The sequence below is a fragment of the Amblyomma mixtum genome, chromosome 2 (genome assembly GCF_055824585.1).
Source record: "Amblyomma mixtum isolate Tamu chromosome 2, ASM5582458v1, whole genome shotgun sequence".
Taxonomy (NCBI): Eukaryota; Metazoa; Arthropoda; class Arachnida; order Ixodida; family Ixodidae; genus Amblyomma; species Amblyomma mixtum.
In genome coordinates, this window is record NC_143013.1 from 148881450 (window position 1) to 148895108 (window position 13659).

Below are 13659 nucleotides of genomic sequence, written 5' to 3' on the forward strand. Positions count from 1 at the left end.
TTGGACGAGGGTGGCGCTGGTGAACACTTTCAAGGTTCGGTTACACTACACATAAATACCCCCGAAAGCAGAAGAAGAGCCGCCGCCGTATCTCAGTTGGTAGAGCACCGGACGCCTAATTCGGAGGTCGTGGGTTGGGATCCCAGCGGAGGCATGTGGTCAGTTTTCCTTCTTCCTAATCAATATTATTTCAGCCGTATAATGATTGCACCATTATTTTTCCATGATTAATACAACAAATAAAAAATAAACATTTCCCTGCGTGTGCCTTTGTGCAGTGGTCACAGTCACACAAAGCCGCCGCGGTGGCTCAGTGGTTATGGTGCTCGGCTGCTGACCCGAAAGACGCGGGTTCGATCCCAGCCGCGGCGGTTGAATTTCTTTGGAGGAGAAATTCCAGAGGCCCGTGTACTGTGCGATGTCAGCGCACGTTAAAGAACCCCAGGTGGTCGAAATTTCCTGAGTCCTCCACTACGGCGTCTCTCATAGCCTTATACCCCTGCCACACGGCAAATTTAATGTCATTCTCATCGAATTACATTTGTTCGACTTAATGTCATTTTTTCTGCGCGCTGCTACACGGCAAAAACTAATGTCATTTGCAAATGATGGCGATTGCGATGGAAAGAGAGTACAGCATACAAAAATTTCGATGTATGCTTCAATACGTTGCAAAAAGTATTGCTTTGCTAATGGAAACCGATTCTAAAATCTTCATCCTCATTTTAATCAACGTATTTAGATAGGCGCGCTGTGCGAGGGATCTAAAAACGTTGACTTCAATAACGTGTTGATCACTGTTATCCACCACAAGTCCAAGCCAAGCCAAACCTCAGCCAGCGGCGGCAGGCAAATGGCGGACGTCATATTGTGAAATGCTCTCTATGGTGAAATTAGACAGTATTAGCTGTGCGTCCGCAAAAGCTTTGCGCATGCTACGGGCGCACCTTGCGCGCACTGCCGCACGTCCTCACAACAGTTTTAGTAGGGAGCACGGTGGTTGGGTGTGACTAGCGTAGCGCGCGAGAAGCATAACATACTGTGGCGCCATCTAGACGATAGCAAGTCAAACCTCCTGAACTGAGTGCCGAAAAAACGTTTTTTTCTTTTATTAACGACAGTAATGAATGCATTCGAAGGCTTTGTTTTTTTTTTTGTAAATCAATTGGATGAAATGAAAATGTAGATTCTAGTGCAAAGTTGGAGAAATACTTCGCTCGGGGTCGTTGCTATGACGACAGTGTACGCCGTACGTAGTTAAGCCTAGCATCAAGAAATTCTGAAATTTATCTCAAAAGCGACTGATATTTCAAACCTATATTGTTACGGAGGGATGAGAATGCACAAAATAAAAGCGAATACAACCGTTTAGAGCAAGCTATCGCGTCGAAAAATGCAGCGGCGACGCAGTATTCGGTCCGAAGCGGGCGAGCTGGGCGTCGCCATGTTGTGAATGTTAACCACGCAAGGCTGGTAGCGAGAGTGAGTTTTATTTTTTTCCAATTCTATTTGGCATTTTTATATACATAAATGAACGACAGCACAATCGTAGGGACGCGGAAATATTACAGTGCTTGTGACGTTTTTGTAATTGTGTTTTTCGGTGTATATTCTCACCAAGTCTCTGGTGTCGAGGGAACACATTAGCTCGGACGTCGCAGGCGAATGTGTTCAGGGAACTCATTCGATACCTAATGTCGTTTTCATCGAATGACATTAGATTTTCTCGTGTGGCAGCAAACTAATGTCGTTTTGAACGAATGTCATTCGATGGGAATGACATTAAATTTGCCGTGTGGCAGGGGTATTAGTCGCTTTGGGACGTTAAACCCCATAAACCTAACCTAACCTAACCAAACCAAAACGTCGATGTCTGTTCACACAGGTGTGAGTGAGTTCCGATTAGGGCGCGAGAGCTAAAGCGAAGGTGCGCGTTACGAATGAAACGGTTCGTCGTAAATATTGATCGATAGTTAAAATATATTGACTGCCATCTCAAGATGCGTGTTACGAGTACTGCAGTTACGGGCGAATTTATTGAGAAAAGCTGCTAAAAACTGGCGCAAGCGGAACGCGAAAAAGTCCCAAACAGCGAACAAACGAAAACTTTGCTGCTGATAAATGTGAACAAAGGCTGGAGCTAACCCTTGCTAAACAATGGAGTCGAATGCTGTATCGTACGTGATAGCTGTCCTGGGAAAAGTAAAGCAACAGTTGCTCTTCAAACAGGGTTGTCCTTCGCGCCGAAAAGGAACTGAGCGCATGAGCTCGTAGCGAACGGCTGCTACGTGGCGTACTGTGCTGCGTCAGTAAGGCCGCTAAAGATGTGACGTTAGCTTTGATCTGCTTCTTATTGTCGTTAACTCGAAGTCGCGCAAGAGTGAGAAGATAGATTGAGACCGAGAAATGAGTTGGTCTCTTCCTCGCTACTGTTGTATCGCTGGGGTCGTAGAAAAAAAAGAAATGGATATCAGTGGCGTTTTTAGATTACAAAAGCACCGAAATCTTCAGTGTGCCGTTCGGACATTGTAGAGCCTCTCATCTAGCTTTTTTTTTTTCTGCCGCGGAATCTGTTATTCTCAAATCCAGCGGCGAGTTATCACGAAAGAAGGCCTCTGTAGCGGCGGAACATAGCAGGGAGCACGGGAGAACGACTGCGCGACCGCGCTTGACGCCGCCCGCTTCCCGAAGGAGCGGAAAAAAAAAAATAAGGGGGGGGTGAGTGAGTTGGGTGCTCTTTCCCTCGCGTTGTCTCCCTAGCGTCCGGGCTGTCGCTTCGCGCGTGCTCTGCATTATAGATTTCTGCAAACATCGAACCCCGAACAGTGCGCGTCGTCAGTCGGCGCCGGATTCGAGCGAAGAGCGGCGGGAAGGTTCGCGCATTTGCATTAGGTCGGCCTGATCCTTGGCTGGCGGCGTGATCTGCGGGCCACACAAACCGCTGGCATGATTGATGCCCTCCCCTAGCCTTCGCTGAGGGCTGTGCAAATACGAAATTTTCGCCCGCAACACGAATAACTGGTCTCCGGCGTGGACCTGGTATGGGCTGGGAGCTGGAAAGCCCCATCTTCATGACATGCATGTCACATTATTGGTTGCAAAGCTAACCGAGTACTTTAGAAAATTAATACAGGTGGTTTAAAATAAAAATACGCGTTTCCATGCATTGAAAGAGGTGTAGATTGCTCGCGTGTCCTGCTTGGCTCGTTATTGAATATTTATTATATACTGGAGGAACAAAAACTAAGGAGGGAGCGTGACGTCACGCGGCCAGCGTTCGCAAGCCGAGTGTTTACGAAGCCATTTTCTCCTTGAGTTTTTCGCTCTCCGAGACAGTCATTTATGTTTTGATTCTGGTATGTTCTAGTGCACGCGCATGCGCGGATTGTGGCGCGGAGCGTCTACAGCTAGGAGATTGATCTACAGCCAGTCTGCCGCGCTAATCCGCGCGTGCAGCGGGGCTAGATTTTACCGCACGCTATCACGTGGACGTGATCAGGGGGGGGGGGGGGGGGAGGGGGGGGCGGACAAACTTTTTTTACTATATCTTTACTTGTTAAGACTAAGCTTCAAGGTTGTCGCCGGACACTCCCTCCTCAGTTTTTTTTCCTCCATGTTATAAGGCCTGCCAGGCATAATAGAGCAGGCACGGGGATTGGTAGTAATTCTTGTAAACTTTTTTCTTAGTTGCAGACTGACAACTTGGGTACAGTAATTTAATAACATAACTCATATATGACAGTTTGATGTAATCCTTACCTTACAGATTGTTGTTATCAGACACTGTTAGGGGGCCATCCCTTATAAAAATGGTCTATAGATGGTCTATAGACTTCGTATGGACTCTATTTACTTCCTATAGATATCGCTTTTTGTCTATTCATAGTCTAGACAGAAGTCTACTAAAAGTGCATGGCCATAAATCTATAGATTGTCTTTGGCATTTGTATTGCCTATAGACTTTTGTCTATAGACAGTCTCTAGATTTTATAGACAGAAGTCTATAGACACTCTATAGACTGTCGAAAACTTTTTTTGTAAGGGATATGTACCGCAGGTATGTATGAAACCCGAACAGGATAATTGAAATTTGAACACAAGAACACAAAAGTATTAGGTTCTGCAGAAGAAATATAGGCGGGGTTCATTGAAACTTCCAGGCAGCGGTCTTCGCAACACCCATGTGAAAATTAAGTGCATTACTATTCATTCTTCGTCTGCTAAAATCTTCTCGTTTTGCTACTTCCGTTTTCACGGTCTTGTTTGCATTTCATTTAATGTTAACTGTACCTTCTTGCTAATGGAGTGATGTCAGAGATAGCCATTGGTAGGGCATGGAGCATAGTGCACTTTTTTGGCAAAACGTAACAAGATAGCTCATGTAACGAACAACGAGCTGTAGCTTTGGCTGCAACGCAGGCGGGAACATCTCTTCCACTCTCCCTCATCACTTCTGAGGACAGAGCGCCGGTTTTGGGGCACCGCAGGAAATGCACTGTTTACGATGAGACGTAGCCTGCTTAGCCCTTGCACACCAGCTTCGCCGCACTGTGGGGCCCACGAGGCGCCCAAATGCCATTGAAAACTGATTGCACTGAAATGCAACTACACTACAAGAGACAGTACATAATATTGTCACGAATATTACACGGCACACCGTTAGATACACAAGAACTGTTCCAGTCTGCCGAGCGGTCACCAGCAAGAAGGCGAAACGCTTCTTCTTCCTCGTCACAAGCAAGATGACGGAGCACTTCTTCGCCCACTTCTGAGCTGTATCAATATACCGTATATTGCCGCTCATAAGTCGACGCTTTTTTTTTTTTGAATGTCCTTCCAAATTTGGGTGCTTGACTTATAATCGGAAAGTCGGCCTAATGCGGGGCCAAAAGTAATTTCGACCGGGTCGCGTATAATATCATGCCCCGTGCGCTCGTAATTCCATAATAGTTGTCACACGGTGCGAAAGTGGATCTGCTTAAAAAAACTTGAATTAAATAGAGATTTAATCAGAGATATCTCGTGAACGAATAATGTTTCTTTATGACTATATCTTCTGAAAAACTTTTTGGGCAAGCTAGTACCGCAGGGTGCGGCAGCGTCAACCTAAATTCAGAGTCTAACTTTCTTTGCCCAAAGAGGGTCGCGAGTTGGGGGGTCGACTTATAATCGGCAATATACGGTAGTTGGTGGGTCAGAGAGCCAATTGATAGACGGGAATTTTGCAGGGGGGCACAAGTGGCACAGGGCGCAGTTAATGCGTGGAGACGAATGGGTGACACCTTTTGTCAACCAGTGGGTGTAAGCTGTATGATGACGGTGATACTTTGAGTTCCTAAAAGATGATGTGTTTTTTTTCGCTTTCACAAATAAATAATATTCTGGGTAGCTGTGTTGCTCCTGCTTATAGCTACCTCACAGTACTGCAAATGTAGCAAGTTGTAAGATGTGTACTGGGGATATTTTTGGGTGTTTTGGAACAGACTGGTGTGTTTAAGATTGGGGAGCATTTTAGAGCGTCTTTACAATAATTGCACCATGGGAAGTGAGGGTATTGCCTTGCCATTGGAGGCTGCTCATAGACTAGAGTAGAAAACCTTACATATTCCTGCCAAAATTGTCCTCGAGGTTAGTATTGCATAAAAACTTTTGGTCCGTCACCTGCAAACATCCACTGTACACTCTGGGTGTTGAGAAGTGGCACTGCACTGGATGATCTCAAAAGATTAATAAATGGACATTTTTCAGTATGTCAGTAATTGTAGGCATCGCTGCATCTTCCTGATGTCTAAGAATGATTTATTTTAGACATTGACATTAGTAACGTTAGTAACATTAGGCTTTAGTAATGGAGTGGATACCAAGAGAAGAGAAGCGTAGCAGGGGGCAGCAGGAAGTCAGGTGGGTGAATGAGATCAAGATGTTTGCGGGGATACAGTTGCCACAACTGGCGAAGGACAGGGTTAATTGGAGACACATGGGAGAGGCCTTTGCCCTGCAGTGGGCGTAGTCAGGCTGATGATGATGATATTTGTGGTTGTCTGTACTGTCTGAAGTGCCATGCACATAACGTCTGCACTGGCGATGTGCAACACTCGTGCTGCTTGAAGCTTTAAATTTTCCCCATTTTATCATGTGCCTTAATAACCTATCTAATGGCATTATTTTGTAACTTTTTTTCACATGTGAGCCAGCTTTGCTTCTCATGCTTGACAGCCAGCATTAGAGGAGTTGCTGTCTTTCCCTGCATGCAACAGTCCAAGGATGACTCGGCACAGCCAGAGTCCGGCTGCCAACTACGGCGCCATGGCAGCATGCGAGTGATCGGTGGTCCAGGGTCTGCAGCCATGAGTGCCTCGTACCATGGCTCCCTGCAGCCACAGCCCGAGCCGCAGCCGGCGCGCAAGCCACAGCCCGAGCCACAGTCCACGCGCAAGCTCCCTCCTCCACTGCCCAGCCGCAGCCGGCCTCGGACGGAGCCGAGACCTGCTTCCACAGGTGTGTGTGATGGTTGATCAGTCAGTGCTCCCTTATGTCAGTGCTCCCTTATGTACACAGTTAAACTTTCCTGTGAGGCCTAGGCGCAGTTTATGAGTCACATCATATAGGTAGCTGGAAACGGGCACTTTGGATTGTAGCTCCAGGGCCTGACACGGAAGCTCTGCAGCTCAGGGTCGCTGCATAAGCTGAGCAAGAAATGTGTATTGCTAGGACAGGAAGTCGGAGAAATGTCAGTGCTAGTGCAATTTTCTTGTGTGGTTCTTTGAAGGCCTTATAATTTGTCACTATTGCTGCGAAGTCATGTGGTCGGTGCCTAACTGTCTGACTTGTTCGCTCTTCTTTCACCTGGTGGCACGCAATTTTCGCAGGCGCAGCGTTGTTTCATCTGGAGACATTTTCTTTCCCTTTACTGTCTTGTTTGGCAGTAAAAGATGCCCATGGTTAGGCTTAAAACATTGCCTGAATTGGGGAAATTGCTGGAATTCTGTATGCTGCACCATTCTTGAAAATTGGGCAGTGGAAATATTTTTGAAATTGAAGACAAGCGATTTGCTCCAGTGTGAGAACAGTCTGTTTGCCTGCTGGAGGGGATTGCTAAGCCTGCACTATTTTTTTTTTTGCGTTATCGTGCGGAATTTTAGGCAGGTTGGCATGCTTCTTTTGTCGCGCCCTGTGTGGTGAGCAGCAGTTTCGCCCTGTTGTGCGCCACAGCCCCGGCCACTCCAGCGGCGAGCAGTGCTCCTCCCATTGGCCGAAGCAGCCCGGACAGAGGGGAGGAGGAGGAGGAGGAGGCCACGGGGGTGTCCTCCTCCCTGAGGGACCACTTTGCCCGCCTTGTCCAGGAACATGACCGGCTGCAGGTGGGTGGGGACGCCTGTTTGCTTGCCTGCCTGCTTGCACAGTGACCAAGTGGAAGTCTCCACTGGACCCTCAGATGCATCTGGATTAAAAGGATCGCCCGGCATTATTAATGCGGAAGCATTACTATAGTAGGATACAACTTCAAGAAACAGCAGTTGCTAAAGTTGGGCCGCGGTCCGCGGCGTCTTGTATTACTCCGCTGCCAAATCGCAACAGTAAACGAAATCAGCTTTTTATGTTTGACTATACCAAACAATCCACGTATCAGAATTCTAGCGCTCATAATTTTTTTTTCTTGGGATAAGCTTCTTCTTTGGGTAACAAGAAACGTTTAAGCAGCGGACTACTTTTTCGTCGTGGAGGAATTCTGTGCGCGGAGGCTGAACGTGGGTGGAGCTTCACTGCGGACTTAAAGGTGCACTGAAAAGGAATCTGAACTCGTCTTTTTGCCGCGGGAACTCGATCTACACGTTCTGAGCATTCTTAGAAACTTCGATTTATTGCCCTGTGTGGCTGATTTTCCTAATTAAATCGAATTAACGTTCGGCTCCCGCCTTTTTTTTTTTAATTCTCCCTCGTACGGTGGGCGGAGTCGACCAACGCGTGGAGTGCCTTGCAGCCAGCTCCGTGGAGGCTTTGCTTTCGCTTCATTTTGTTTTTTAGGTTTTCATGAATAAATAGTTTCATTCGCAGATAATATAGCCGCAAAATAAGCCCGCAGAAGTAAAAATACGCGCGGGCTGTTTGCTTCTACGGACTACTACGTATTACTCCGCCGATGGCAGAGCGGCAAGCCGCTGCGGGACTGGCTGAAAGGCACTCACGCGTTGGTCGACTCCGCCCACCGTACGAGGGAGAATTCAAAAAAAAAAGGCGGGAGCCGGACGTTAATTCGATTTAATTAGGAAAATCAGCCACACAGGGCAATAAATCGAAGTTTCTAAGAATGCTCGGAACGTGTAGATTGAGTTCCCGCGGCAAAAAGTGTATCCGACTATAGGCTATGTCAGCAGCTTTCTATCATCGAAACCGTGTCCGCAGCGATTGTGGGAAACTGTAAAGAGGTATCATCTCAAAAGTGATTATAATAGGAGGAGGATAGCGTGAGGATGCGGCGCAAAAAGTTTGGTGCCGATCGGATCATTAGTTAATTAATCAGAGCCAGAAAAGTGACCAAAAGTGGGCGTGACCGTACCGGGAGTGGCGCGAAATTTGAATTGACGCAAGTGCGGTGCCACGTGACGCATCGTGTGATCTACCACGTGATTGCTCCACATGACCGGAAAAGTGGGCGGAGCCAACGCGCGGCGCGAAATTTGAATGTCCGAAATGAATACCAAGCTGAAACGATGGGGGCTTTGGAGTTAATCGAAATATAATTTATAATAACAAATTATAGAGACGCCAGTAGTAAATGAAGATGAATTAAGGGGCATTTGGGTGAATTAAGGTGAATAATTATAAATTAAGGTGGATTAATGGTGGTATAATGTGACTTATGATACATTGGAATGAATTAAAGGTGAGTTAGAGTAAATCACTTGTGAATTAATTGTGAATTAAATGAATCGATTCAGAATTCGAGAATTAAATGTCAATTAAACATATTAATTGTGAGTTGTGTCAAAATTATGATTTATGTAAATTAAGCGAAATTAGCTGATTAATTGTGTAACAATTGCGAATTAAGTGTGAATTAAATGGATTAATTGTGAATTAAATCAGAATTAATTATGGCATAAGGTGCATTAACTGTGGTTTAAGGTTAATTATGTGATTCGATGGAGGGATAGAGGGAAAGAAGACCAATTAGAGGTGGCGAGGAGGCGTCAATGCTTCCGCATTACTCCAATGCGGTTTCCACAGTGCCCTCTAACGCTTTTTTTTTGTTTGGAGTGCTATGTGTTTTCCCTGTTCTTCCTGTCTCGTTCTTTTTTCGTGATGGTTTTTTCAAACATACTTCCTGACACTTTTGCTGAGGTACCAAAGTGTCCATATTAACGAGGCATGCCTGTAATAGGCATATGTTTCATGAAAACGAGGAAAGGTTTACAAAATTTTCCAAATGATGCTTTGCCGAATTAGGTAGGCTCAGTTCCACATTCCGGCATTCATAACCTCTTTCAGGGCTGCACAGAAGTAACAAATTGGTGCAAAAGTGCATGTTGCGTTAATGGTCCTTGCTCAGAAAAATGCCCTTGTTGCAAGGGACAAGGTTGGGTGCAGCAGCTGTAATGTTATGCTGTCTACACAGTGCACTACTTTGAAGTTGTTGAATTTTTCCAGGCGATTTTGGCTGGCTTTTGCTGTTTATTGGAAGTCATTTGTGGCTGTTTAATGCCTATATTTTGCCACAAATCTCTGTGTTCCTGAGATCATCCACTGTGAGTTTCTGGCCCTCTTTGGTCTCGGATACACTTGTGCCAATAAATATACCCATTCATCATCATCTTTTTTCCCTTTGCCTCGAGCAACTGTAGGGGGAACGAAGTTACTTGGGGCAGGCTTTCTGGCACTGTTTGGTGGTTGTCTGAGGAAACCCTTGTTTGACAGGCCTGGCTTACATGAGAGACATCTCACCCAGTGTGCACCATGCTATTGGCAGTAACCATCAAGCTCCTAAAGGTTCTGGTTAACATCCCTGCCTTTCTCCCTTCTCTGCATCTGTCTCTCTCTCTTCTAAAGGGTGGAGACTGCAGCAGGAGCTGTTCGATACGCCAACTGGTGTTGGATCTGCCTTGGGTTGATTTTGTGAGGCACATGGCTCACTGGCACAGAACATGTTCTTTCTTTGTTTCCTTCTTTCTTTCTTTTATTTCTTGCTTAGACATTTGCCTAAGAAGGGGCTGAGGCTAAAGGCACAATGTTGCCTGACAGGGCGTCAGCCCCCTACTATATGACAAACAAACATGTAAATTACAAAAGTCCGACGGGCCGGTACAAAACAGTATCGTTGATTAGGTCATAAAACGAAATCAAAGAAAAGTAGGCATGAAAGTAAGCATCATACAGAGCAAAATACATACACACTCAGCAAAAAAAAGACCGAAGCGCTTGAGGAGAATTTGCATCGTAAATGTACGATGAGTGTAAATAAGAAACAGAGACCAAGACTTATACATGAGACACTACATCAAATAACAAAGTTCAGCTAAAGGCTTATTCTAGCCTGCAGAAAAACAAGGCATTATGGACGTACAAGCACAAACAAGAGTACACAGGCGCGAACAGGAAGCCGCTGATTGTGAAAATGGGAGTGGTGGTGCAGGTGAAGTACGGCCGGCTGCGTGCCCACCTGGTGGAGCGGGAGTGTCGCCAGGAGCAGCCTCCGGGGGGGAAGGCGGGTCCCCTGGCGCCCATCCCGGAGGACGAGGCAGACTCCCCCGACGGAGAGCTGCCCCCGTGCGTGCGCGAGTCCCCCCTCCTGCTGGGCCTGCACCTGGAGGCCCAGAGGCTGCAGCAGGAGCTGCGCAGGGCACAGCGCGCCTACTGGGACCTCCTGGTGGGTCTGCCGCCCTCCGCCATCGCGTGACGAACCAGCCACTTTCGACCATGGTTAAAGAATGCAGTGCGAAAAGACGAGGACAAACGAAGAAGTGGACAGGACTGGCGCTGACCCACCAGTCCTGTCCACTTCTTCGTTTGTCCCTGTCTTTTCGCGCTGCATTCTTTAACCATGGTCACTGACCAACAAGCCCAAGCAGGCACTTCAGTTCTTTCGACCAGCCTTTCTTTCAGTGAGTCATCAGTTGCTCAGTATCAGTGCAGCTGACGGCCCACTGAAACAGAAATCACATTCTGTGCACCATTCTTCTGGCATCACATTCGCGCTGTACAGTCTTTGTTAAAAGTAACCAGGCTGCCCATTTTTCTTCTCAGTCGTATATTAAAGCTATTATGCCAGCCCTCAAGCTCTGAATCTCTGTACGGTAAGGAGAACCCTTGTTCTCACCTTTGAAGAACTTTTTGATCTTCAGGTAAGCCGTGAGGGCTCTGTTATACGAATGAGAAGCAAACCATGGAGACTGGTTACTTTCGACGAAGACTGTACATCACTGTGGTTCTGCTGGAACTGCCAGAAGCAGTAGCAGAGTAGAGTAAAGCCTGGTTAATTAAACCGCCAGTAATTCTGAATGCTGGCGTGGTCACGGCTGATGGCCGCATAAGTATGTGGCGTTAGACTCGTGTTAATTTGGAGTACGCAGCTGGGCTCCCATTGGTTAATTCGGATGGGCTGTTGATAAGGACCCGTGTCGCAGTGTAACTGGCAAACAAAACGATTGTACGGGTTGCCGTCCTCAAGCATTAATTGCATCTTGCAAGCCTGCCCGCAACAGCAGGCAGGACAATGCTTGGTGGGCCGCTGTCGCCAAAATGTGATCCGGGCGCATAGTTTCGGTTTCACTTTTTTGAGCTTTGCACCGGCCCAACGGCTGCGCGTGACAAGTCGAAGTTGGCCTGTATTCATGGGGTACCGTGTTCTAATTGCAAAGAGACCACTCCTTCTCAAAATGCAGCTTTTGCAAACTAGAAATGACCAAACAGCCCAGTACAGACATCACCACTACCGGCTGATTTTGTGAGTCAGATTTTAACCCAGAGGCTATGCTGCACTTGTGTTTGCCTGGGGGAGATGTGGCTTTCAGGAAAAATGTTTTTTTTTTCTATTTATTGCTATATCTACGTGTAATTTTTTACGCATATTAGAAATAATTTAGTGACTACTTCCACAACATTTCTGTGTTATACAGTTGATATATCTCTAGAAAATTGTTTTCTAGTCTATATTTTTCCTTTGGGTCTTGTGAAAAGGCTCTGCAGAGTTAAGAAAATGTGGCACAAGTCTGGTTCGACACTCCTTGCGTTCCTACTGGCATGCTACAGGTCAAGACGTGTTTCGAATTTTTTCTTTCTTTTTTTTTTTAGAGCACAGCTCTTAACCTTTCCAGGCGTATTGTAGACAGTTGTGTAAGCGGCAAACTTACATTTTTTTTGTGAGAAACTGGAGCACTTAACAGTGATTCCATTATTTCAGCCAAATTGAGCACCTTTCTCGTTGCAAATAAGTTGCTTTTTTGGTACCATGTAGTGAATGCAGTAAATAATATTTCACATAAGCGTGAGCTAGGTAGCACTTTGTGCGCCGTTTTTGTGCAGACAGATTTTGCCGCGAGTGAAAACATCGATTGTTTTTGCTCAGTTTCGAGTGTAATGTGAATCTTCGAAGCACAAAGCGATTCCACAATCCCTAGGGTGTTTACTTGACACATGAGAACAATTCAATGTTATTAGAAAATCTGATACTTTGTAAGCAATTCTGCACACCGTTGTAAAAACTTACCTGCTGGTCTTTCATGTTCGGAAACTAACAAATCCCCTTTCTTGAGTCCTGAATATACTACTTAGGTGAAAAAATAATTGATTTCAGTCAAAAAAAAAATGCCGTCTGAAAGGGTTAAGCGCCTGCTCGTGGGTTGAGCGGCAGAGGAGGAGGTTACAGCAGCAGCCTGAAGACAGGCTTTGCATGGTGCCAACCCGATGAGAGGTGGTGTGAGGGTAGCGTGCGCCATCGCCCGTTAGCCCGAGGAGAGGCTCAGTGGCAACGGACCACTGTGCACTGTACTTGAAATCCAGGGCCACCTCCATATGGCACTGCCTGTTCTGTATGCAGTCGCACAAAGTTCAAGTACCGCAGCAGCTGCGCTGAAATATTGCAGTACCGAGAAGCGTTGTCGTCGGCAAATTTTTCTGTGCGCAGCTCAACAGATTTGCATTTTGAATTATTACACTGCAGTGTCCACTGATGTATCTAGCGGTTGAAGAAGATTTCATGAAAGAAATTTAAAGCTCACAAATTGGAAAAATGAAGAACGTCTTCACCTACACTTTGGTCCAAGGTGTGCAACAAAGCAAATTGAGTCAAACTAGATAAAATGGTCAGGAAGACGTCTGTTCCGCAGGGAGTTTGTCCAGACAGAAAACCTTAATGGAAAAAATCGCCCACATTTTGAGCACTTCCCGCGATCCAAAGCTACCACGGTTACAAACCACTTTTTTTAGACTACATCCCATTCGATTTCAGCAATGCAACTTCGGGACAGCTTGAAAAATGAAGGCATACAGTCGTATACAACAATTTTCAGAAGAGCAAATTTTTGGCCGTTTTTGGGGATTTCAAAGCTGCATCCCCCCCTTAAGAACTGTGGGGACCGATCGTTTTCGATAAGGACAGAGTTTGAATGGACCGCGAGGAAGATTTTTAACTCTATTTGTCTTGGCAGTAAATGCATCTCTTGC

At 46.1% G+C, this 13659-nt stretch overlaps 1 protein-coding gene across 4 annotated transcripts in view; it reads left to right on the forward strand.

The window, feature by feature from the left end:
- Positions 1–13659, forward strand: part of LOC149361226 (uncharacterized) — a 196506-nt gene that overhangs the window by 126056 nt on the left and 56791 nt on the right. For 3 of the 4 annotated variants that reach the window (XM_089572636.1, XM_089572635.1, XM_089572637.1), the window contains 3 exons: positions 6258–6498; positions 7213–7361; positions 10631–10864. In XM_089572636.1, the coding sequence (XP_089428762.1) occupies positions 6258–6498; positions 7213–7361; positions 10631–10864 (624 nt within the window). The remainder of the gene's footprint in view (positions 1–6257; positions 6499–7212; positions 7362–10630; positions 10865–13659) is intronic. The other variant, XM_089572638.1, reaches the window with a different exon arrangement.